The sequence below is a fragment of the Rattus norvegicus genome, chromosome 10, assembly GCF_036323735.1.
Source record: "Rattus norvegicus strain BN/NHsdMcwi chromosome 10, GRCr8, whole genome shotgun sequence".
NCBI classification, from domain to species: domain Eukaryota; kingdom Metazoa; phylum Chordata; class Mammalia; order Rodentia; family Muridae; genus Rattus; species Rattus norvegicus.
This window is the reverse complement of record NC_086028.1, coordinates 11,360,615-11,387,006: the sequence shown is the minus strand read 5'-3', so window position 1 is coordinate 11,387,006 and position 26,392 is coordinate 11,360,615. Positions and strand designations below refer to the sequence as shown.

Here is a 26,392-nt window from a genome sequence, read left to right as displayed (position 1 = left end):
CGGAAAAACAGCAGCCAACAACCGGGGTAAGGGCTTTCTGAGAGAACATGAAATAAGAGGTAACGTTCAGGGTCAAGGGAGGGCATCCGCACGCGGCATACCGGAATCTGATACTGACGCTGCGCTGTCTGCTGGGATTTGTAGTCCCTCCCAGGGCAAGGCTCGCCGGATTACGGTTGCTACACTCAACCACAACATTCACAAGTAAAGTGCAGCATTCGTTCGTACATCACAAAAATTCCAATACAGGGAAAAATTACAAACTGACATCCTCATAGTTTAGCACTTGTACACGTTGACGTAGAGTTCTACCGTTCGGAGACGGAAGCGCGTGCGCAATGCTTACGCTCTGCGTGCAGCAGATGCTTCGCCTCCGGAAGTCGCGACCGGCGAGGCGGGCTAGGGGCGGTCTGCGCAGGCGCAGTGTCCCCGGGCCAAAATGGCTGCGCGGTGTTCCCCACGCTGGTTTAGGGTGGCGGTGGGGACCCCCCGGCTGCCGGCTGCAGCGGGGAGAGGGGTCCAGCAGCCCCAGGGGGGCGTAGTGGCAGCATCCCTGTGTCGCAAGCTGTGTGTCTCTGCCTTCGGGCTTTCCATGGGCGCTCACGGCCCCCGGGCGCTGCTGACATTGAGACCCGGTGTCCGCCTCACAGGTGAGGGAGGCTTCCAGTTCTGGAGTAGCAGCTCTTGGGGTTAGAAAGGGCAATTCGCCTCCATCTGACGACCAGGGTAGCGGGATGGAGGTGTCTTCCGGCCAGAGAGAGGAATTTCTGGGGACACAGGCAAGCAGGAGGCAGAGAGGCCAAGGTGCTGGCTACCCAGAAGCCGTCGAGGGGGAAGAGCTGCGTGGAGCTGGAGGTGTTGAAAGGCTCCGAATACCATGAAGACCTGTCAACAGTTCACCCCTCTGTCCAGGCTGCAACTCCCTTGTCATAACCCTCCCCGTTTTTCTTCACGTTCTAGCTTGTAGTGGAAGATGTAACTGCCATTTAGTGAGTGCTAGGCACCCAGAAATTTAGGGAGATACAGGTGCTTGTCCTCATTAAGGTGGGAAAGTGTGATGAATTGTCATTTCATAGCTTTCATCCTCAACATCACGGGGTGTAAATGGAAGGGCATCCATCAGTCTTTTAGAATCTTTAAGTCAGTGAGTGTAATAATGTAATCTAACATTTATTAAACACTGTGTAGGAAGTATGATTTCACTCCTGGAAAATATTTCAATGTGACAGGCATTGTTACCATTACATTTTATGGAGAAACAGGCTTGCATGTTAAAAAAAAAAAACAAAACTTGAGAAAGTCACAAAGCTAAAAAGCGGTAGTCTCTGCATGGCCCTTAACCTTCCTTACTGCTGGAGATGATACCAAATTAGTGTGCATTAAGCCTTGACATGTTTTAGCCATGCTCTCTTCTTTCTCTTTAAAAAATATTTTTTAATTATTTTGAGTTATGTATATGTGTGTGTATGTGTGGGTATGTGCTCTTAAGTACAGGTGTCCAAAGAGGCTAGAGGCATCTTATCCCCCTGGAGTTATGGGCAGTTATGAGCTGCTATACTTAGGGTCTAGGAACTGAACTTGTGTCCTCTACAAGAGCAGTATGTGCTTTTTTTTTTTTTTTCTTTTTTTTTTCTTTTTTTTCTTTTTTTCGGAGCTGGGGACCGAAACCAGGGCCTTGTGCTTCCTAGGCAAGCGCTCTACCACTGAGCTAAATCCCCAACCCCCAGTATGTGCTTTTAATTGCTGAGCCATCTTTCCAGCTGCCACGATATTTTCTTTTCTTTTCTTTCCTTTTTTTTTTTTTTTTTTTTCCGGAGCTGGGGATTGAACCTAGGGCCTTGCGCTTGCTAGGCAAGTGCTCTACCGCTGAGCTAAATCCCCAACCCCGATATTTTCTTATACTATGTTATTCCACTTCATTTTCAGTGAGAATGAAGGAAGGAAGTCCTGAACTTTACTTTGGGTAGTTCTAAGGATCAAGAACAGAGGGTCTCATGCATGCCTTAAAGCGTTTTTTAAATTATGTATCCGTGTGTGAGAGAGACATAGAGGCATTAAGTATTACTTATATATGGAAGCATTACTGAAGAACCACCGTTGGCATTCCTCAAGTCAGCCCATAGGCTGCAGTGGGCATATTTTATCTCTCAAGTGACCATAGATGTGAAAGTGTCATCCTGTAGTGGTGTATCCTACCACATCTAAGTCATCAATTTGGCCCCAAACTTTAGCCTGTGATCATTCTTGAAGACTGATTTATAAAATCATATGGCATGAAAAATGTCCCAAGCAGGGCCTGGAGAGATGGCTCAGCTGTTGGGAACTCAAGACTGCTTTTCCCGAGGACCCAGGTTCAATTTCAATTCCCAGCACCCATATGGTAGCTTTCAGCTGACTGTGGCTCTGGGTCCAGGGGATCTGACACCCCTTCACAGACATACATTCAGTCAAAATACCAAAACATATGAAATAAACAAGTCATTAAGAAAGAAATCTCCCAACTAGAAAGAAATTAATAACTGGCTACTGGATTAGGCTTTCTTGGAATAATATGAAGACTGATCCTATTCTGGGTTCAAAAACAGCAAGATATTTACTGGACATATTCTGGAGAAAAAAAAAGATTCTTCCTAACAGTTGCTAATCATTGTCACCTTCAGAATTGGAAAAGGCATCCACCATGTAATAGTTGCCTGTGGTTATTTGTGCAGTTTCCTTGAGCTCTCTGATGGTGTTGTAGAAGCTGGTACAGCTGCCAAACTTTTGCCACTAATAGACTCAACTCCTGACAGTGGAAGGAGTGAGGAGAACAGGAATACAGCTAGGCATATATTGAGCAAAGAGGTGGAATATAGGATCACCAAGATCCAGGTCTCATGCTTTCTCCGGTGTGACTGAAGAAACAATAACAGCCCCCCCTTTAAATCATATTCTGATTATTTCTGATTATTCCTGCTCGTTTTTTATTATTACTCCTTTTTTCTACATGTGCTCAGCCTCTCTAGCTAATGTTTTTTGTTTGTTTTTGTTTGTAGTTTGGTGTCATATGTACCAGGCTGGCCTGGAACTTTTGTGTAGCTATGAATGGACCTTGAACTTTTTTTTTTTTTTTTCCCCCCTCAGGGCTGGGGATTGAACCCAGGACCTTGCGCTTCCTAGGCAAGGCTCTACCACTGAGCCAAATCCCCAACCCCGACCTTGAACTTTTGATCCTCTGTTTCCCTCTCCCCATGTTAAGACTGTGGGCATGTGCTCATCGTCACTGTTGTGCTGGGTTTATTCAGTGCAGGGAATCAAACTCAGGGCCTGGTAAGCAGTGTACCTACTGAACTATGTCCCTAAGCTTTCCCCACATTTGAAGAACATTGAGTTTGGCCTCTAGAGTACTCGAAGGGAATAGGCCCTATAGCTGGGGCTCGTTTCCTCTTTCACAGGTGTTTCATAGCTGGTCACTTACTTATAATTTCTTCTTGTTGGATAAAGTCCCAGACCAACTTACTTTCTTGTTCATTTCCAGGAACAAAAAGTTTCCCTTTTGTTTGTACTGCTTCCTTCCACACAAGTGCTTCTTTGGCCAAAGATGATTATTACCAGATACTGGGAGTACCCCGAAATGCCAGCCAGAAGGATATCAAGAAAGCCTATTATCAGGTCTGTACTGGTCTCAGATTTACTGACAAGACTGTAGAAAGATTGCTGGTCACTGTGTGTGCATGTGCATGTGTATGTGTGTATGTGATGCAGATGTTCACAGAGGGCAGGGATCCCCTTGGGATTATAGTTACAGGCAGCGTGAACCATCTGCCACGGCTGAGAATTGAGTTCAGGTCTTTTGGAAAAGGGGTATGTGCTCTTAGCTACTGAGCTATCTCTTCAACCCAAATCGTTGTTGATTCTGTGTGGTTCTTATTGCCTTGGTATACAGCCTGCTGAGGCAGGTCACAAACAGCTGATCCTGTGGAATGACCTGTGAAAGATGGAGAGTTTTGGATGCCTTTGGTATGCAGTGAATGTGATATCAGTTAATGTTGCTTTAAGAAAGAAAAGGGGTGGGTAAGATGGCCCAGTGGATAAAGTCATTTGACACCAAGCCTAGTGACCTGAGTTTAATTCCTCCAAAACCATTTTAAACAGGAGAGAACTGACTCCACAAAGTTGTCCTCTGACCTCTACATGTATACCATGCTGACCACACAGTTATGACATAAATAAATGAAAATTATATAGGAAAACATCATCATTATTATTTTTTATAGCAGTAACTGCCATGAGTGCATTACATAATCCCTCAAAACCTTGCACAGCAGGCAGGCCAGGTATGGTTGTGCATGCCTTTTTATCCCAGTCCTGGGAGACAGAGGCAAGCAAAGTTCTGTGAGTTTAAGGCCAGTTTCTCTCAAAACAAACAAACAAAAAAACCAAAAAACCCACAAAAAACAAAGCCAGGCAGTGGTGGCGCATGCCTTTAATCCCAGCACTCAAGAGGCAGAGTCAGGGGGATCTCTGAGTTTAAGGCCAGCCTGGTGAACAGAGCTCATTCCAGGACAGCCGGGGCTTCATAAACCCTGACTTGTAAATCCAAACAACCAAAGTCGTACAGGTTATTTACTTCCTCTATTACATAAGTCAGTGTGCCAGGATGGCGTTTTACTCTCTGCTTTCACACAGGCGCCTGCATGCCGAAGAGCTAGTCACACAGTTACCAGCTACTTTCTAACATTTATTTATTTTTGGTTTATGTGCATGAGCGTTTGTCTCATGCATGTGTGCTGCATGCGTTCTCCGTGCCTTCAGCGATCAGCAGAGGACGTCAGACTGGAGTTTTAGAGTTGTGAGCTACCACAGGAGCTGGCAACTCAGTCCAGGTCCTCTGCAAGGGTACTAAATGCTTTTTTTACTTTAAGTTTTTTTATTATGTAGAGTGTTCTAACTGCATGTGTATGGCTCACCAGAAGATGGCACCAGATCTTATTCTAGAAGGTTACTGAGAATTGAACTCAGGACCTCTGGGAGAGCAGCCAGTGCTTTTAACTGCTGAGTCATCGCTCCAGCCCCTTAATGAACTATTTTTGGAAGACATCCATGGAGGAATGATTTATTTTCAAATTTTAAATCTTGCTTTAAAGATACATTGCTGTCTCAAGAGAGACATGTTATAAAAAGGCATAATTGTGGCAAGTGTTTAGGTTCTGTTTTAGTAACTATATCTATAGTAATTTGCTTTCCCCCCCCCTTAGCTTGCCAAGAAATATCATCCAGACACAAATAAGGATGATCCCAAAGCCAAGGAGAAGTTTTCCCAGCTGGCAGAAGCTTATGAGGTAATGTGACGTGTGTGTGTGTGTGTGTGTGTGTGTGTGTGTGTGTGTGTGTGTGTGTGTTTTCACTGGCCAGTCAGCTCTCTGTGCATGTGTCAGAGTCTGTACTGCCCAGGACAACTTGGCATATCATATAGTCCAGTGTGGTGTGATGTCATTGCTAGTTCTGCTAACTTAGAATCTAAATGAAGAAAAAGGCTGACAAGATGAGTCAGTGGGTATGTCTATCTTCTGCCACATGGTAGACAGAGAGAAGCAGCTTCTACAGATTGTCCTCTGACCCCTACCTGAGTTCCACAGCATTTGAACACTCATATATATATGAGTGTATACGTGTATATATGTGTGTATATATACACACACATAAAATAAATAGGTGTAATTTTTTAAAAAGAAAAAAAGAGACACTAAGTAGTGACATATATGTAATTTAGCACTGCGGAGTCTGGGGGCAGAAGAATTTCTGTAAGTTTAAGGCCAGCCAGGGCTATACAATCTGCCTTACTACCAAAAAAAAAAAAAAAAGAACAAGATTCATCTAATCAATAAAGGTCTTCAGGTAATTCATATTGATAGCTGGTCTTGGGAAACCCCAGTTATAGTGATCAAATCGGCCCTTATTTGATGGCTTAAGTTAGCAATTGTAAAAGTGGACCATAAGCTCACAGGAAAAAGGAAATGTCTGTGAAAGAACCATTGCCCATTCACAGAATTATTGGAGAATGACCCTTTGTCTTAGCTAGGCTTTTTTTATTGTTGTTGCAGTTTTTTATTCATTTATTTTATGTTTAGAAGTACATCGTCACGCTCTTTAGACATACCAGACACCAGAAGAGGACATCAGGTCCCATTACAAATGGTTGTGAGCCACCATATGGTTGCTGGGAATTGAACTCTGGACCGCTGGAAGGGCAGTCAATGCTCTTAGCCAGTGAGCACTGCAGCCCCTTAGTTAGGGTTTTATTGCTGTGAAGAGAGACCATGGCCACAGTGAGTCTTTTTTTTTAATATATGAGTCTTTTATTGTCCCCAAAGAGCCCGATCCTACTTGTGATCAGGATCTTGTTTCTGAAGCTGGGAAACTGAGGTCTCACTCGCCAGCCTGCTGCACAGTTCCCTTCTCAGACACACGGATGCCATTCTAAAACTTCCTGATACTGTTTTTAACTGTTGTAGCTTGCTGAATCAGAGCCCCTGAATTTGAAACAAGTTCAATATCATTTCCTTCAAGCATTAGTTCATCCTTTTGGGCTTCAGAGACAGAACCTGTCCTCATCCGAAACCTGCTGATGTATTTCTCACCCAAAAAATTTCGGATTTCAACCACAGACCCATTCTCCCGAATAGTGACGTTGATGGGGAAGGGAGCATCCACAGACCTCATTTGATAGGGAAGGGAGTATCCACAGACCCGCTCTTCTGAATAACGATGTTGATGGGGAAGGGAGCATCCATAGACCTCATCTGATAGGGAAGGGAGCATCCACAGACCTGCTCTCCTGAATAACGATGTTGATGGGGAAGGGAGCATCCACAGACCTCACCTTGTATCAGATGCCCAGCATCACACCCTTGATCATGTTCTGAACATGACTGCAGATGGTTCTGACAGTGGCCCGTTCCTCTCTGTAATCCCATTTGTTGACCCAGAGCTGCTTCTTTTTCTTCCCAAGAAGACTCAGCTCTACACTGATGTGATTGAAGTCCCTCTGCAGCGTTCCCCTGGGGCCCTTCACAGTGGCTGTGCACCCCTTCAGAGTGACATCGACAGTCTGACTGCTGAGAATGGTCTTCATCCTCACAGTAGATGGGGCAAAGAGCCACAGCAAGTCTTATAAAGACAACATTTAATTGAGGCCGGCTTACAGGTTCAGAGGTTTAGTCCATTATCATCATGGTGGGAATCGTGGCAGCACACAGGCACACATGGTGCTGGAAGGGCAGCTGAGCTTTCTGCATCTGGATCAGCAGGCAGCAGGAAGAGAAAGCAGCACTGAGCCTGGCTTCTGAAACTCTAAAACTAACCCTCAGTGACACACTTCCTCCAGCAAGCCCATACCTCCTAAGAGAGTCACTTCCTATGGGTCCGTGGTGGCCATTTTCATTCAAATTACCATAGCATTCCTCATGACTTGGACTATCCCTAATGGGTTCTGCATCTGTAGGGTTTATGTGTTCAAGGGACTTGATAGCAACATGTAAAGAGTCACAATTCTGTAAGTATGAAGGTTTTATCACCTGTCAACTATAGCTACTCTGTACTGGCGCTTTCTAGAGAGTTAGAACTACCAGGATATAAGTAATCAGAAGAGATTTATTAAACTGGATCCTAAGATCAGCTGCAGGGGACTGGAGCGATGGCTCATTAATTACAAACATTCTGGAGGACCCAGGTTCAATTCCCAGCACCAACTTGGTAACTCACAACTATCTATAACTCCCATTTTCAAGGGATTCAGTCCCCTCTTCTGGCTTTTTTTTCCCCTCCCTGAGACAGAGTTTTTCTGTATATCTGTGATGTCCTGGAACTTGCTCTGTAGACCAGGTTGGCCTCAAATTCAGAGACCTGCCAGCCCTTGCCTCTCAGTGATGGGATTAAAAGCATGCACCACCTCACCTGGCCCTCTTCTGGCTTCTGAGAGCACTAGGTATACAAGTGGTATACAGATATAAATGCAAGCAAGATACCCCCATACACATACAATTTTTTTTTCTTTTCTTTTTTTTCGGAGCTGGGGACCGAACCCAGGGCCTTGCGCTTACTAGGCAAGCGCTCTACCACTGAGCTAAATCCCCAACCCCACACATACAATTATTATTGGTTTCTTTAAGGTAGGATGTCTGTTGTACCCCTGGATGACTGTAAATCATAGAGATTTGCTTGCCTCTGCCTCCCAAGTGCTAGGATTAAAAATATGGACCATCATGCCAGGCTCATAAAAATTATTTGTAAAAGAGATGTGCTGGGACTGGAGAGGTGGCTCAGTGGTTAAGAGCACTGACTGCTCTTCCAGAGGTCCCAAGTTTAATTCCCAGCAACCACATGGAGGCTCACAACTGTCTGTAGTGGGATCCTAAACCCTCTGGTATTCTGGTGTGTCTGAAGACAGCAACAGTACTCATATACATGAAAATAAATAAATCTTTAAGGGGAGGGGGGAGAGATGCTGTTGAAGAGCCCACAATGGCACCTATAGGCTGTAGCATCAGAAAAACTGGTAGCTGCTTAGTCTAAAGCTAGAAGCCTCTAAATGGGAGGCAGTGATAGTATCCCAGTGTGGGGCTGCAGGCTGTGGACCCCTGAGAGTGGCTGGTGCCAGTGTGCATTTGAAAGCTGAAGAAAGGGGCTGGAGAGACGACTCAGTGGCTCAGACCACTGGCTGTTCTTCCAGAGGTCCTGGATTCAGTTCCCAGCACCTCATGGTGGCTCACAACATCTGTAAGTCCAGTTTTAGAGGCTCCAATACCACACAGACAGACATGCAGGCAACACACCAAATAAAATAAATATTTCTTTTCCACATTTTTTTCCAGGACAGCCAGAGCTACATAGAGAAAGAAATCCTGTATCAAAACACCAAAATAAAATAAAATACTGTGCTTTACCAGTTTCCTTTTCTCTCTTCTCTTCTCTTCTCTTCTCTTCTCTTCTCTTCTCTTCTCTTCTCTTCTCTTCTCTTCTCTTTCTTTTCTTTTCTTTTTTCTTTGAGACATGGAGGGTTTCTCTGTGTAGCCCTGGCTGTCCTGGAACTCACTCTGTAGAACCCGATGGCCTTGAACTCAGAATTGTCTACCTCTGCCTCCCAGGTGCTAGGATTAAAGGCCTGTGCCACCACTGCACAGCACTTTACCATTTTCTAAGAATGCCTCAAACCAGTGAGGTTGACAGAATTACTATGAAAGGTGTGTTTAATGGCTAATTTTTATATTTTGTTTTTTCGAGACAAGGTTTCTCTGTGTAGCCCTGGCTGTCCTGGAACTTGCTCTATAGACCAAGCTGGCCTTGAACTCAGTGATCTGCTTGCTTCTGCCTCCCAAATTTTGGGGCTAAATGTGTGCATCACTACCACCTAGCTATTTTACATTTAAAATCTTTCCGTTTTTTGGGGTTGGGGATTTAGCTCAGTGGTAGAGCGCTTGCCTAGGAAGCGCAAGGCCCTGGGTTCGATCCCCAGCTCCGAAAAAAAGAACCAAAAAAAAAAAAAAAAAAAAAAATCTTTCCGTTTTTATGGTGCTGAGAACTGAACCCAAGGCTGTACACATGCTTACCAAATGTTCTACCACTGAGCTGTAATGTGATTTTGGTGTTTTGTTGAAGCAGGGACTGTCTTCAAACTCATCCTCCTGCCTTAGCCTTCTAACTGGTGGGATAGATTACAGGCATTTCACCACCGTGCCCACTTTTGTAGAATGTTTTTGCACTTAGTAAATGTGACAGACTTACTTGTCATGAGCCTTACTTGTCTATGTCCCTGAGCCTCAGAAAACACAGAACTGTCTGACTGCTGTGTCATTTTTCATCAAAGGTGTTGAGTGACGAGGTGAAGAGGAAGCAGTATGATGCTTACGGCTCCGCTGGCTTTGACCCTGGAGCCAGCAGCTCTGGGCAGGGCTACTGGAGAGGAGGTCCTTCTGTTGACCCCGAGGAGCTATTCAGGAAGATCTTTGGAGAGTTCTCATCTTCTCCTTTTGGTGATTTCCAGAATGTGTTTGATCAGCCTCAGGAGGTAAGTCTCATTTATTTATTTCATATTTTTGAGAAAGGGTCTTACATTCTACCTAGCTTTGCTGTCTTGGAACTCACTATGCAGACCCGACTGGCCTTGAATTCACAGAAATCTACCTGCCTCTGCCTCCCAAGTGGTACGATTAAAGACACGTGCCATTATGCCTGATATTCTTTATTTTAAAGATCAACTTTTAAGTTTAAGTGCAACACAGGGTTTTTTAAAGTTTCTGTTTCTCAGGAAGGCAACAGAATGATTCAAAGGCAGCCATTTGACAGAAAGTTAGGAGCACTTGAAAAATCCTTTAGGTAGTAATGAACACAAACATTGTGATGTCATTATTAATAGCTCCTTAATCAGGTAGCCTTGAAGGCCTTAGAAACCCTAGTGGACTGATTCATGTAGAGCAGGGGTTCTCAACCTGTGGACCGTGACCTCTTTGGGGCTCAAATATGAGATATCCTGCATACCAGCTATTTACAGTATGATTTATAATAGTAGCAAAATTACAGCAATGAAGTAGCAACAAAATAATTTTATAGTTGAGGGTCACCGCAACATGCGGAACTGTATTACAGGGTCACAGCATTAGGAAGGGTGCGAACCACTGATCTAAAGCATGCCCTGTTATCTATAAGAGCTCAGACTAGCAGGAAGGTACTGCTGACTCTCTTCCATAGTTTTGTCTTAATGAGGCATGTCAGAGTTGAGAAAGAAAAGAAACGATTCCTGACCTAAGTTACAGTTACAGATCAGTAAAGCTCTTTATAAGTATTGTTCCAGTTTGCTGTCTTTTACTGTACGACATTATCTCAGATAACCTCAAAAGGGAACAGTGGGACTAGAGAGATGTCCAAGTGGTTAAGAGGACCCAAGTTCAGTTCCCAGCCCCCTCATGATGGTGAGCAACTCTCTGTCACTTTAGTTCCAGGGGATCTGACTCCTGCTTTTCTCCTCCTGGGGCACTAGGCACACATATGGTGCTTATCCGTGCAGGCAGAAGAGACCGTACAAATTCAGGGCAAAGGTTTCTTCTGGCTTATGATTTTAGAGTTTTGGGTTTTGTTTGTTTGTTTTTTAAGCATAAAATAGAGTTTATTTAGGGCATGGGAAGGGAGTAGAGACAAAGTGGGGCAGGGGTGTAGATGCTGGTCATGAACACGTGGAGAGAGAGCTGGGAAGGGAATGGAGAAGAGAAGAGACAGAGAGGAAGAAAATAGGAGACAAGTGTAGAGTTCTTAGTAAAGGGACTGTTGGTGCCACTGCTTCAGCCCATGACAGTGGGGAATGGGAAAGCAAAGCTGTTCATCTGATCCTAGCTGTGAGGGAAGGGAAGGCAGACTGGAAGCCCCAAGCTCTCTGAGGACACATCCCCAGTGCAAAACCTCTCACCAGACTCCACCTCTTCAAGGTCCACTGCACTTCAAGGTCCCATTAGCACTAAGTTGGGCCTTTGGCAGATATTGTAGATTTAGGCCAAAGCAAGTGCTACGTGAGACACTGTTCATGTCTTCAGTTGAAGAGTAAACTTTTACTTAAAACATTTTAGAGTCTGTATTTTACATATATAGATCAACTAAGTAAACATTACCCATTCTTCCCTGGAAAAGTATACATGTACACATGTTTGGTACGTCAGAAGTAACTACAGCTACTAGCCAGTGCCCTCCTGGCCTGAGGCAGCACCACTGTAGTGATTGTAAGGCTAAGCAACAGGCATGCCTCATTCTTCTTTCAGTACATCATGGAGTTGACATTCAATCAAGCCGCCAAGGGTGTCAACAAAGAGTTCACCGTGAACATCATGGACACCTGTGAGCGCTGCGATGGCAAGGGGAACGAGCCTGGAACCAAAGTGCAGCATTGTCACTACTGCAGCGGCTCAGGCATGGTAAGGACGGATGCTTTGGGGCCACCCTACTCCTCTTGGTGATGGTTCCCTGTTACCCACCTACCTTGCTGCTCCAACCCTTCCTTTTCTGTTCCAGGAGATACTTTATTTAGATAGTACTGGGGCTTGGGCTGGGTCCCGTATCACTGCACCAGGCTACTCTCAAACTAACTGGGTGGGTGAGGATAATTTTGTACATGTAATCCCCCTTCCTCTATTTTCCAAGCACTAGTATTCTGCCATGGATCTTCTAAGGAGTGGAGGTTACAGGCAGGACAAGGTCTCACTCTATTTCAGGCAGATCTTGAACTTATAGCAACTCTCTAGCCTCAGGCTCTTAAATGCTGGAATTATAAGCATTTGTCATCATGCCTGGTTATGATTCTTAAGTCTTTTTGTTATTACATCTATTTATTTACTGTATGCATATGTGTGCCCCGTGTGCCCACATGTGGCATTCAAAGGACAATTTGTGGGAGTCTGTTCTCTTTCATCGTATGAGACTCAGGGAATGGACTCAAGTCATTATGCTTGGTGGCAAGTGCCTTTACCTGCTGACCATCTTGCCATCCATTTTATACATTTATCTTTCATTTCATTCTTTAAGACAGGGTATCTGTGTGTACCCTGTTTGCTGTTTAGACCAGATTAGCTTCAAATTCAGAATTATTCTTCGGTGCCATGGGCAGGCAGCCATTCCATATTTAGAGTTCTTGTATAGGGCTGTTCCTAATTGGTGAACATGTTCTTAGCATGCTCAAAGCTCTGAATTCATAGTTTGTTTTGTTTGAAATAGGCTTTAACTCTAATCTAGGCTGGCTTGGAACTCAATATATACCTCAGGCTGCCTTTGAACAAGAGGCAGTCTTCATTTGTCAGTCTCATTGTGCTATCCAAACGAGTGTGAGCCATCACTCCTAGCTTTGAATTCAGTCCTCAGCGCGCGTGCGCGCGCGCGCACACACACACACACACACACACACACACACACACACACACACACACACACACACACACTGGGGTGGGGATCAGAGAAAACCATTCACAATTCTTTCTATCATCTATCTATATCTACATATCTATCTATCTATCTATATCTATATCTTTCTGTTCATTTAAAATATTTGACCCAGTAGTGGCACACACCTTTGATCCCAGCATTTACAGAGGCAGGTGGATCTCTGGTCTATAAAGCAGGTTCTAGGACAGCCAGGGCTTGGTGGGAGTTGGGGGCAGGAAGGGGGCAGATTGACTTCTGTGCTGGGCATGGTTGTACTCCCAGCACTCGGTAGGTGGAGTCAGAAACATCAGAAAGTCAATTTTATTCTTCGCTACATAGCAAGTTTGAGTTCAGCTTTAGCAACATGAGATATCATTTTTCTTCTACCACCAAAATAAGAAGTTCAGATTAGCTGTATGAGGCCCTGTCCTTGTTTTCTGAGGCAGGGGGTTCTAGAGCAGCATAAAAATAAAGCCAATCCATCCATGCTCCCTCCCTTTCTTCATACCGTTGTCTCTCTCACTTATAATTTAAGATTTCTATTCTTTGAAATTTTTATAGATGTATATAATGTATTTAAATTGTTATCCACCCCCCTCATTGGGGGTAGGGCATGGGCAGAGTCTCATGTAACCCAGGCTAGCCTTGACTGAACTCTTGGTCTATCTCTACCCCCCATATTTTGGGATAATAAACCTGTGCTATAAACTCCTAATGAAACAGTTTTTGATAAAACAATGTACCTGCATTCTCAGCATTTTTCTCTTCTTCAGGAAACCATCAATACAGGGCCTTTTGTGATGCGTTCCACGTGTCGGAGATGTGGTGGACGGGGCTCCATCATCACAAACCCTTGTGTGGTCTGCAGAGGAGCAGGACAAGCCAAGCAGAAGAAGCGAGTGACAGTCCCTGTGCCTGCAGGTGATGGGCCAGCACTGTGTGCCTGTCATCTGCATGATTATACAGTCAGACATAGGCCCCGGCTGCCTGAGGGAAGGAAGACCCAGACGCTTAGAATCTCCCTTTACACCAGTCATCTGTACACGTGCCTGCTCTGTTCTCAGCTTGGGATGCTGCAGCTCCTGTTCCAACTTTCTGTCCTCTATCTCTTCTGTCTTCACATAGTGAGGATCACGAAGTGAGGACCAACATGAACAGGAAACAAGCTATTACATGGTGATACCTGTTAATCCCAGTACTCAGGAGGCTAAGGCAGGGTTTGCAGTCAGCCTGAGGTCCATAGTGAGGCCCTCATCTCCAAAATAAAAGAAGAAACCTGGACAAGTGGGTTTTCAGGTGTAGAAATTGCTTTGGGAGATCCCTACCATAACTGCTATTTGGAACTTTTGTTCTAGGAGTTGAAGATGGCCAGACTGTAAGGATGCCTGTGGGAAAACGAGAAATTTTTGTCACATTCAGGGTAGGTGTCTGCTTGTCAGCTTATGTTGGGCCCTGTTGTCTTGGAGTGGGTACAGCTGAGCTTGTGCACTATAGTAAGTACACAGTCCATGGGCGCAGGAGTTGCTTTTCCCAGTTAAAGAAAGACTGCCTGGGCATGATTATTAGTGTTTTCATGCCTGTGTGCAGAAAACAAAGCTTTCTCACAACACTGACAGGTTAGAAGCATAGCCAGGCAATGGTACACACTTCTTCAATCCTAACATTCCAGAGGCAGAGACTGGTGGGTCTCTGTGAGTATGAGGCCAGCCTGGTCTACACCAAGAGTTCCAGGACAGCCAAGGCTACACCAAGAAACTCCACCTTAAAAAAAAACAAACAGGGCTGGAAAGATGGCTCAGCGGTTAAGAGCACCCGACTGCTCTTCCAGAGGTCATGAGTTCAATTCCCAGCAACCACATGGTGGCTCACAACCATCTGTAAAGAGATCCGATGCCCTCTTCTGGTGTGTCTGAAGACAGCTACAGTGTACTTATATAAATAAATGAATAAATCTTTAAAAAAAAACAAACAAACAAACAAAAAAAACAAACAAAAAACGGGAAAAAAGAAAGAAACACAATCCCCAGAACATCTGATGTGGTGGTGGTGGTGTTTCTGTATAAATTGTTGATTAGAGAACAAATCTTTGTTAAATTTTTTGGTATTTTGAAACCTGGTTTCTCTGTGTAGCTTTGACTGTCCTGGAACTGACAGCCTGTAGACCAGACTGGCCTTGAACTCAGTGATCTATCTACTTCTGCCTCCTAAGTGCTGGGATTAAAGACATGTACCACCATATCCAATCAGAGAGAGCAAAATGGTATAGTTTTATTTGTTTATTTAGCAATGCCAGAAATTGAACTCATGACTTCCTGCATGCTAGCAAACTACTCCCGTCTTTAGCCCCCAAATGGTTTCCTCTGGTAATGGAAAGACACACTTAAGTATATATCTAGAAAAACCCATGTAAACGTAACATGTGTTGGGTCAAGGGGTGTATGTAACAGTCCCGTTTACAATAGACACTGGTGACAAACCTTGTTTTGTCAAAAAGAATGGTCATCATCTGCATGGAGCAGAATATTTCAATCTATCCAAAGGAAAGAACCACAGGTGAGTGTGAGACCCTTTATCACTAGCCTCAGGGAGAGGAAAGTAGAGGGTTACAGGCTACAGAGTACAGCGGACTGTCTGCATAGAGGTGTCAAGGAGTGAGATCGATGATGTGTTGTTTAGTGATATAGAAAGGCACAACAAAAGTAAAGGCATGCTTGTAGGGTGGGTAAATGCCAAATTCAGGATCATAATTAACTGAGAAGCATAAAAGTTAGATTTGTAACTTTTCCCCTCTTTTGAGCCAGGATCTTCCCGTGTTGTTCAGGTTGGCCTGGAACTCGTAATTGTCCTGCCTTAGCCTCCAGAATATTTGTATTACAGATGGGTACCACCTGGTCCAGTATGTTTGTAATGTTTAGTTCTGTGAGCTTGTGGGTGTTGTTTGCTGTATTTACTTTGCCTTTTCTGTATGTGAGATGTTTTATTACTGGAATCAAGTACTAGGGATAGTAGGTGGCACATGCCTACAATCCTAGCATATGGGACATGGAGGCAAGAGGATCCTGAGTTTAGAGCCAGCCTGGGTTTCACAATAAAACCCTGTCTTTAAAAACAAGAACTAGGACTCAGGATGTAGGTAGAGTTCCTTGAGTGACTGGCCACGGTGAAGTGCATTTGGGAGGTAGAGGCTGGGGGATCAGACATTCAGGCTCATCCTCAGCCCCACAGAGAGTCTGAAGCCAGCCCCCAGAGGTAGCAGAAAGCCGCTATTATAGTGGCACTGCCCGTGCATGCAGAGCTGAGGCAGCAGGTTTACATACATCTGCCTGGACAGTGTAATAAGGCCTTCTCTGAGCCAAATACAGCACCGTGCATAAAATGCTGTGAGGGCTGGATCTTCTAGCTGGAGAATTCAAGGTGAAGGGTGTGCTGGCTGTAGCTTAGTGGTGGTGAGCCTGAGAAGTGCAAAGCTCTATGTTCTGTCCCCAGTACTGCAAAATAAATAAATACAATTTAAAAAGCACATAAACGCAGAAACCTGGCAGTTTTAAGAATTTGGTAGAGGATTCAGATGTTCTTTCTATCTGATAATCGAGGGAAGAAAGAAGTCAAGGGCAGAGGACATCTTTTTTTTTTTTTTTTTTTTTTTTTTTTTTTTTGGTTCTTTTTTTCAGAGCTGGGGACCGAACCCAGGGCCTTGCGCTTCCTAGGCAAGTGCTCTACCACTGAGCTAAATCCCCAGCCCCATAGTACATCTTTGAGATATGAAAAACAGTATTTGTAAGTCAAGTAAGTTCCTGTCCTGAAGGCAGCTTGTATTAAGTGAGCATCTGAAAGCATCTGTGAGTGTGTGTCTGTGCGTGTAGAGGACAGAGGGTGCTGCTCCTTTCTCATCCTCTTCCTCTTACTTTTTGAGATAGTTTCTTGCTGAACCTGGAGCTCACTCATCTAAGGATTCTGGGCAGTGAGCTCAGAGATTCACCTGCAAACACACACACGCACTCATGCACGCACGCGCACACACACACTTCCCAGCAGTGTACTACCCTGCCCAGTGTTTACATGAGTGTTGTGGATCCTCCTCCTTGTGTGGCAGGCACTTCCACATCTCCTATAAATTACTTTTATCTTTGTAGGTGTATTGCTCTGTGTTTAGTAATCTTCCTAATTAGGTAAGATTTGGGGAAAATATTTAAAAGCCAAATTGCATTTTTACTTTCTTTTGTAATTGAAAGTATTGGTGGGGGCAGAAGTCCAGACGTTGCTCTGCTGTGCAGTGTGTGTGTAGGCTGTGTCCTCCAGAGCCTTGGGGAGCTGTCCCCAATTGACTGATGTGAGGTGTAGGTCTTGCTGTGCTGTTTAAATGCAAAGGGGTTAATGTGTCAGGTCCCAGGCTCAGGTCTGACAGGATGCATGCCTCGGGCAGCATTTCTCTGTGCTGTGCTTACATTGGTCTTCTCTCTGGCATTAGGTGCAGAAGAGCCCTGTGTTCCGGAGGGACGGCGCAGACATCCACTCCGACCTCTTTATTTCAATAGCTCAAGCTATTCTTGGGGGTACAGCCAAAGCGCAGGGCCTGTATGAGACAATCAATGTGACGGTAAGAGGGTATGGGGGACCGCTGTCTGCTGCCCTGGTGGCTGGTTAACACCCCCACCCCCAATCTCTTCCTTTTGAGACTGATGGTTATTATGTACTTCAGTTGATCTTGAACTTATAACCCAGTTGCCTCAGCCTTCCCTGTGTTAGAATTACATGCATGTGCCACAGTGCCCAGTTAATTTTTATTAAATGGGAAATAGATTAAGTGGTCTAGAGTGTCCAGCCTGTCAGGAACTCTCGAGAGGCATTGGAGCCTGTGACACTAGGAGCTTCAGGCTATTCCTTGAGGAGTAATGACAACTCCAGGACTTCTGTTCACTGTCTGTGCTGCCTCTTCTGCTGGTCAGGGTTCCAGGGTGCTTTGTTTGTGTTCCACCCACAGTGTCTGGGAGAGCAGGTGCTCTGGGGGCTATGTCTTACTCTGTTGACCACCTCTAGTTCAGGGTTTGTGTTTGTTTGCTTTTTTGGGTTTTGTTGCTTCTGAGACAGGGTTTTTTCTGTGAGACCAGGCTGGCCTGGAACTCAAGATTGGTCTGCCTCTGCTTCCCAAATGCTGGGATTAAAAATGTGTGCTACCACCTTCTGGCAACCATCTCTAGTGTTAATTGCAGCTGTAGTGGACACTTCCTGTACCTGTTCTTACACCACTGTATTTGACTCATGGCCTTCTCCAGCCTCTGGGTATGGAGACTTTGGGCACACATTCGGCCATGGCACTGGTCACTGGGGGTGTATGCTCCCACCTCCACCTGGAGACCACCTGGACTCTCTGTTTCTCCAGGGTCCTTGCTGTCCAGCCCTTGAGAGCAGTGGAGCAAGCTTAGTCTCACCTGCTCTCAATGTTTTGCTCCTAAATCCTTTGCTTCACCTCTCACATCTGTTTCCAGGGTCAGCTGTCCGACGGTTGTGTGGCTAGTTCATTCTGCACACCTGGTAGAAGTTCTATTGTGAAGACACTCTCAGGATTATCTCTGTATAGTGAGATGTTTTATTTTTGGATAATGGACCAGGGAGCATTAGCGAATATTTTTCTCAACAGATCCCTGCTGGGATTCAGACAGACCAGAAGATTCGCTTGACTGGGAAAGGCATCCCCCGTATTAATAGCTATGGCTATGGTGACCACTACATTCACATTAAGATCAGAGTTCCAAAGTAAGTATTCACTAAGACTGTGGCCACAACTGTTCCGGCAAACATGTGTCCTTTGAGCCTTTTAGCTCCCAGGCCCAGCTCCCAGCAGTTTAGCTGCCCTTTGAGCTCTTGGCTTGGGCACATTTTTTCTTCCTTGGAATCAGTTTTGTCTGACCTGATTCCCATCTGAGCATTGGCTGTAGTGGGTTGGCCTCATTGTGTTGTGGAGGTATGAAATGAACGACACTGGAGATCCTTGTGCTCTGGGCAGAGTGCTGTGGCATCCAGCTTGTGCTGTGCCCTGCTCCTCCTCTCAGAAGCCTGTTTCAGCCCTTGTCCCTTTTGTGAGATTAGTTTCTCACCTGTTGCCTCATGAACACACATAACATGTACACCCCAACCCTGTGAGTATCTGGCCAGCAGTAATGACAGTTTAAACAACTCAGGGTTTCAGAGAGAAGCCGAAAGGGCCAGTATCAACACACAGCACCTCAAGACCAGGCTCTTAGCGCAAAGGACATTTATTTGCCCCAGAGAGATGGGGCAGGGAATAAAAGGTAAAGATAGGAGATGAGGACTAGAGAGAGGGTGAAGGGAACAAGGGTGAAGTATGGATAGAGGCAGACATGGCATAGGCAAATGGCAGTCTATAGATGTAAAAGGAAAACTCCCTATTAAGATGAGATGTCCAATTTTAACTGAGCATGTTATTTAGGGAGGTAAAAGGGGAGTTTTGATTGCTGGACTTTAATACTTTGATAGCTGGACCTTGTTGGTCAGCATCAGGAGGAGGAAGTGGCCAAATAAGGGAATAGACCTTGGTGGCTAGCTTCAGGGATGTGATTTAATGGTTAGCAAGGCAGAGGGAATGGGGGAAGGGCAAGGCCTGCCAGAGGCACATTTGCCATGCTGGGCTGGCCAGAGTCCCTTCTGAAACTTTGACTTGGCCCTCGGTTCCTCATTACTGCCTCAGTGTGTGCCTCTCTCAGTGTGTGCTTCTCTCTCTCTCTCTCTCTCTCTCTCTCTCTCTCTCTCTGTGTGTGTGTGTGTGTGTGTGTGTGTGTGTGTGTGTGTGTGTGTGTGTGTGCGTGCCTGCCTGCCTGCCTGCCTGCCTGCCTGTCTCTCTCGGTGTGGGCCTCTCTCACTCTGGGCCTCTCTCGGTGTGTGCCTGCCTCTTGGTGTGTGCCTCTCATGAGTCAGACACTTATGTGCACTATTTGCTTCTAGAGCTGCCTGGAGGAAGGGCTTGGTCCTAACCACTAGCTGTTGTTGGTCCACAGGAGGCTAAGCAGTAGGCAGCAGAACCTGATCCTGAGCTATGCTGAGGATGAGACCGATGTGGAGGGGACAGTGAATGGAGTCACCCACACAAGCACTGGTAAGGGGCTGGGAGAGACGTGATGGAATGAGGGACCTCTGAGTCTCTGGAGGTTGACAGTCATTTCAGAACTTGAGTTTTCATAGGCCCCCAAATGTCATCAGAAGAGGGGACACATGGTATACAGCCTGTCCCATGGATGTGTCTCCCTTTCACTGCATGCTTGTCCTTAAGAAAGCTCAGGACCACTGCTGCCCAGCAGCTCTGTGTCTCAGCTGCTTCCTGACTTCTAGCCTTGGCTCTGCCACTTGCCCTGTGACTTTGGGCAATTCCCTCCAAGAATGCTTTGTCACAATTTAAGAGGGAGATGGATTGAACAGATCTTAGCCTTCCTGACTCCAGACACTCTACTAGGACTCTGAAGTACACGATGGTAACAGCAGTGTAAGAGTACTATCTCCCACTTGAGTGAACAAATCTGTTACCTAGGCTCAGCTGCCATGCTCTGTGAACTTGGGCACAAGTGGCTGATATCTGGACTGGAGCTTTCCCGTGCCCCTGTATCTCAGGTGAGGCTTCTGTTGGTTGGGACAGGTCAGGACAGGTCAGGACAGGACAGAACAGGCTGTGCCCAGCTGCCCATGTTTCTGCCTCATTGCATCATTTTGTTTTTGTGGGAACCCGGATGGTGTTCTCAGCTCTGGGGTGGCCTTAGATTAGTGTGTGTTGATTCATAGCCAGTGTTCAGAGATAGGGCAGCTTTTCCAGCAGGGTGGAGGGAGGAAGAGAATCATGGAAGTGGAAATCCCAGCAGCTTTTCCTGGAAGTAAGAACAAGAGCCCTGTCTTTTTTCTTTTCTTTTTTTTTTTTTTTTTTTTTCTTTCTTTTTTTTTTTTTCGGAGCTGGGGACCGAACTCAGGGCCTTGCGCTTGCTAGGCAAGCGCTCTACCACTGAGCTAAATCCCCAACCCCAAGAGCCCTGTCAATAGCATGATCAAACACCAAATGGCATTTATTCCAGTGTTTGGGTGCGCGATACCTAAGCTTTCCCCTTCGGTTTTCACTCATGCTGGTTGGTTTGAGATGCGTGGTAACCTGAGATCCTACTGCTGAGGCTTCTGAGAGCTGCAATGAAGGCTTGTTCCACCAGACCGGTTCTTTTGTTCTTCCATAGAACTCTCATTGTGTGCCTATAACTTCTTCATGGCAAGTCCCCAAGGGTCTCATAATGGATGAGATTTACTCTGTACACAACTGCTTTCCCCTCCTGCCAGGGAGCTCCTGTTCTTCGGGGCAGGGCTCAGGTGGAGACAGGAGCATTTCGCCATGTTAGAATGTCTGTGCTATTTCCCTCCTATAACTCTATTGTCATTGTTTTCAACATTGCATTTCTTTGGTAATTTGACTCCCAGATTTGATTTTGTAAAACAGCTCAGTTGATAAAGTGCTATCCTAGAATCCCTGAGGTCTCAAAAACAAAAACAAAAACCAACGGGCCTTTTGACAAAGATGGGTTGGTGAGAGGGTCGTGAGGCTCTCTCCCCTTCCCTCCCTTCAGCACCTTCTGCTAGCTGTATGTAATTCTACTCCATAGCATGTGTTCCCTGGAAGGTTAACTGAAAGGGGACTTCACAGTGCAGTCTCCATTAGGTTGTCATCCATGTGTAGCACTTCTTCAATGAGAATCTTTGGATGCCATCAGTGTTCCTGTAAGTAACCCCTCATCCATGTCTGCAAGTAAACCCAATAAACACATTGGCTCCCTCAAGCTAGATGTAGTCGGAATTGCTTCCTCTGTTGTTGGTTCCCTGTTTGGGATGAGTAGACATTGTTCACTTCCATCTCCCTGGGAAAGTTCACAGAGCTTGTGGATGCAGGATAAACAGCAGGGCCACAGCTCACTCTGAGTAGCATGCACATAGAGCTGGGTGTGCCCTTAGAAAAGGAATGGTTTCTAAGCAAATGCTGAACACGATCGGTGCTATCAGGAGCTGCAAAGGTGGCTCAGAGGTGGGGGTCGGGGTGAGATTGAGATTGCTGCTATTGCAGTGGACCTGGACTTGGTTTCCACTTGGAGGCTTAGAACCCTTTCTAACTCCAGTTCCAGGGAATTCAATGACATTATGATCTCTGCATGGGCACCAGGAAGCACATGGTGCACATATATCATGCAGACAAAATAGTATACACGTAAAAAAGAATCTTTAAGAAAAAAGAAAAATGTAGCTGGGCAATGATCGTGCACACCTTTAATCCCAGCATTTAGGAGGTAGAGGCAGGCCAGCCTGGTCTACAAAGCTTCCAGGATAGCCAAAGCTACACACACACACACACACACACACACACACACACAAACTTTTTTTTTAAACATTTATTTATTATGTATACATCATACAGCTTTCTGCCTGCATGTATGCAACTACAGGCCAGAAGAGGGCACCAGACCTGATTTTAGGTGGTTGTGAGCCACTATGTGGTTGCTGGGAATTGAACTCAGGACCTCTGGAAGAGCAGACAGTGCTCTTAACCTCTGAGCCATCTCTCCAGCCTCCAAACTTGTTTTCAAAAACAAAACAAATGGGGAATAAAATATGCTTTAAATCTGGGTGATCAACAAAGCTACTGGGACACATCCTTGCTCTAGGGTTCACACAGAATCTAGAACTCGGCCCTGCACAACACTCTGCTTTGAAGTCCAGAGGCCTCAATTGCTTTTAATTCTCAGCATTTCCTTTTGTAATGTGTAAACGTTTGAGTAACATAAAGGACTCTTTTTTTTAAAGATTTATATATTTATTCATTCATTAATTTATTTTTTGTATACGAATACTGTAGCTGTCTTTGACACACCAGAAGAGGGCATCAGATCCCATTACAGATGGTTATGAGCCACCATGTGGTTGCTGGGATTTGAACTCAGGACCTCTGGAAGAGCAGTCAGTGCTCTTAACCATTGAGCCATCATCTCCCCAGCCCACATAAAGGACTCTTAACACATCTATAAACCATGGGCTCCCTATCCTTCTTGACAAGTCTTATAAGGTAAAATACATTTCATTTTTTTAGTAAATGATAGCAAATGTAATGTGTTGACACTGTAAATCACCACTGGTGGCTATTAACCCATGCTTGGCACCGTGCCACTGGCCTTACCACTTGGTCTCACCGAGTGCATAGAGGTCCTATGTATTTTGTGTTTTTGAGACAGGACCTGCCTGGAACTCACTATGTAGTGGAAGATAACCTTGAAATCTTGATTCTCCTGCTTCTCTCTCAAGACACCCATGTACATACAGTACACCTCACTGGCATTGTGAGAGACAAGATGAGGCACACAGCAGAGGATCCTGTGTGAGAGGATCACTCATAGGTTATCTTGGACGTATTAATGTATACAATGTAGGCAGTATGAAATGTGGCAGTGGGTTTAGAAATGGGATCTTTTCTTGAGGTTCGTTACTTCTGTTGTAGCCAAGAGTCTGTTGGTTAAGAGCTGGGGCTGGGGTTGAGCTAGGTTTTACCTCTTTCTAGTGGCCTCTGGGACTCTAGGTGGACCTGACAGCGTTGCTTCTGTGTAGATGAAGCTGTGACGTGAACACTAAGATGAGCTATGGCCTAGGCCTGTGTCTTGATCCTGAGGCCTACGGCCTTAGTGTTGCTGTTGTTACTGTTGTTCAGATTACAGACAGTCCCCCCTCCCTCCCTTTTTTCTTGTTTGCCTTCTATGGGTTTGTGACTCCAAGAAGAGTTGTGATGTCCTGAGTGTCCCATTTGCTTCAGTGTAACACCCAAGGCACCCCTTGCCAGCCTGAGAGTGCCCCTTATGTCCCTGGAGTGGCCTTTGGCTGCTCCCTGAGTGCTAGCCCGTGGGCAGCTAGGTGGGTAGGTGGGGCTGGCATTTGCTGCATGGAGGTGTGTGTGTTCTTGACCTCGGTTTTCTCTGCTGTTTGTGCCCAGGTGGCAGAACCATGGATAGCTCCACAGGAAGCAAGGATAGGCGAGAGGCTGGGGAGGACAATGAGGGATTCCTTTCCAAACTTAAGAAAATATTTACTTCCTGATACCCCTGCTGAGGTAGGAAACCTGTGAGTTTTCTTCCTTGTTAACCTCTGGACTAATCTCTCTTCTGGTCACTTTAACCAACATCAGATCTCACCTCACCCTACCCTACCCCAGAAGCTGGGAGATGCCAACCAAAGATGTAGTAAATATGGCATTCTTTCCGTCCTCGGGCACAGCATGTGTACTTAGCCAGCACAGGGTTGAGTAGGCTACAGTGGCCAGCTGCTTCATTGGAATTCAATTTAGATTCCTTCCTAAAGAGATTAGATTTAGGGCTGCCTCACAGCCCTCATTGTCATTTCCCAAGAGCTCTGTCCCTCTGTGATAGGGGCGACTTGCCCACAGTCCAGAGGGCAAAATTGTGGCGGAGCCAGGACTAGAACTCAGATCTCCTCCATCTCCCACCTGCTCTTCAGCAGACTGTTCTGCCCAGGAAACATGGTGCTGTGCACGTTTGGGCTATCAAGGAGTGATGTGTGTTTTCTGTGCCTGGAGACACACTGTTGTTATGCTCACCCCAGGTCCTGGGGCTCTTGACTCTCAAAGCACAGCTATTCTCCAGGGATTAGCAGAGCCTCTCCCACAGAGATGTGTTCTGAGATGTGGAATGTAACCGTTTGTCTCCTTGGCTCAGGAAAACGGTCAACTGGAAACTAGATGGAGCAGCAGCCCCTCTCCGTGACCAGGGCATGAGACACGGGAGGATCCCAGAACAGCAGCACTGAGCCCCTGCTTACAGATCCCTCTGAACAGCCCAGCAACAGCAAGCCTATGTGACGACTTCTCTGCATAAAAGGTTACGGTGTCCTAGGCAGTGACGCACGGCCCTCAGGCTGGACACCGAGACAGGTGGGAAGTGCCTGTCCACTGGTAGGTGACTGCTGCTTCTGGTTCAGGCAGGAAAACACTTGGACTCTTCTTGCAGCACTAAGATAATCTGGAATCGCATGTCGTAGAGAGCTGAAAGAATTAAAGACCCGTGCTTACAGCTTAAAATGAAGCTTTAAGCTGCACAGTGTTGTGAAGTGATTAATTTCCCTCTCAGCAAACCTCATGGAAGTTCTGAAATATGTCCGTCCTGACAGGGGTCTTCTCTAGGACTAGGGCAGCACATCCTAACAGCGCCATCTCCCTGTACAGAGTGTAGAGTGTGGTGTCTGTCACTCCCCTTGAAGCTTTTTTTTTTTTTTTTTTTTTTTTTTGACGGTAGCAAGCAGCTAGAAAGTGGGATCTAGGGCCCTAGGAGGCACACTTGTGGGACACCTCGCAGCAGCAAGTTCCACTCCACCTCAGATGGCAGCTTGCCTGGTAGTGTACTTAGTGTTCTAGTCTGGTGTGTGTGGATGTTTCCTGCCCTGTTGGACCAAAGTTACCATGGTCATGTGGGACAGCCTTCAGCCTCTGGGGACCCAGAACTTTCCAGCCAGGGCTTGGTTCTCCATTTCCACTGCTGACATTTGATTTCCAGTGTATTTCAATTACTCAGTGGTAAGGTTCATTGTCTTTTCCTGTGTAAGTGTTAAACGACAGCATCATTGGCGAAGGCCCTCCACAGTGCAGAGCAGCTTCGTTTCCAGCCTCTGCTGGTGGCACGTCAGAGTTTCTGTGCGCTAACGGTCCTCGGAGCTAGTGTAAGACAGGCTAATGAAGAACACTTTCTCTGTAGTTTCTTTCTTTCATTTATAATTTACAAAAGTAAAGCATTTATTAGTGTCTGATTTAAGAATGTAAAGTGATTCTGTATCAATGTAAATAAGATGATCTACTACAAAAGATATTTAAAATCAAAATTGTGGTCATTTCTTCTTTGAGAGTTCAAATTAGCTTCTGTAGGCTGCCCAGTAGGGGCAACAGGAGACTCAGCCTGTGGTGTCTGCCAGTGCAGACCCTCCTCTCATTTCCAGAGCAGGCCCTTTCCCTGAGATAAATAGTGTTCCTGTGTGAACTTGACTGGGCTGGTTGGCGAGCCCTGCTAAGACATGTGCACATGCTCCCCTTTGTTGCTCCTTCTGTTTTCTCATTAATTTTCAGTCTCTGTTTTGCTATGTAGCCCAGGCTGGAACTCCTGACTCCTCTCCCTTAACCCACCCCACCCCAAGTACTAGGAACGCACTCATAAGAGTAAAAATATTCTTCGTAAGTGTTGGTAAAAGTAGTAGCTGGAAATGAACCCAAGACCTCAGGCATGCTAGGCACTGTTCCCTCGGCTGCAGTTGCCTATGTTACATTTAAAAGACAACCAAAACGTACGGGTGTTTTACCTACACACATTTGTGCGCCTTTTGCATGTAGTACCCATAGAGACCAGAGGTGTTGTCGGGAACTGAGCTTACAAAGGTTTGT

At 45.6% G+C, this 26,392-nt stretch overlaps 2 protein-coding genes across 3 annotated transcripts in view; one reads left to right on the top strand and one right to left on the bottom strand.

The window, feature by feature from the left end:
• Positions 1–324, bottom strand: part of Coro7 (coronin 7) — a 60,740-nt gene extending 60,416 nt beyond the window's left edge. Inside the window, exon 1 of the mRNA XM_039085160.2 lies at positions 102–324. The gene's annotated coding sequence lies outside the window, so the exon portion shown is untranslated. The remainder of the gene's footprint in view (positions 1–101) is intronic.
• Positions 325–407: 83 nt separating this feature from the next.
• Positions 408–25,839, top strand: Dnaja3 (DnaJ heat shock protein family (Hsp40) member A3). 2 transcript variants are annotated; one of them, NM_001038595.2, is given in 12 exon segments: positions 408–650; positions 3,518–3,651; positions 5,238–5,321; positions 9,845–10,045; positions 11,784–11,936; positions 13,710–13,857; positions 14,292–14,356; positions 17,405–17,533; positions 18,575–18,690; positions 19,950–20,047; positions 23,945–24,061; positions 24,684–25,839. In NM_001038595.2, coding segments are annotated over 11 exon segments (1,443 nt in total). In that variant the 5' UTR covers positions 408–439; the 3' UTR covers positions 24,049–24,061; positions 24,684–25,839.
• The last annotated feature ends 553 nt before the right edge of the window (positions 25,840–26,392 follow it).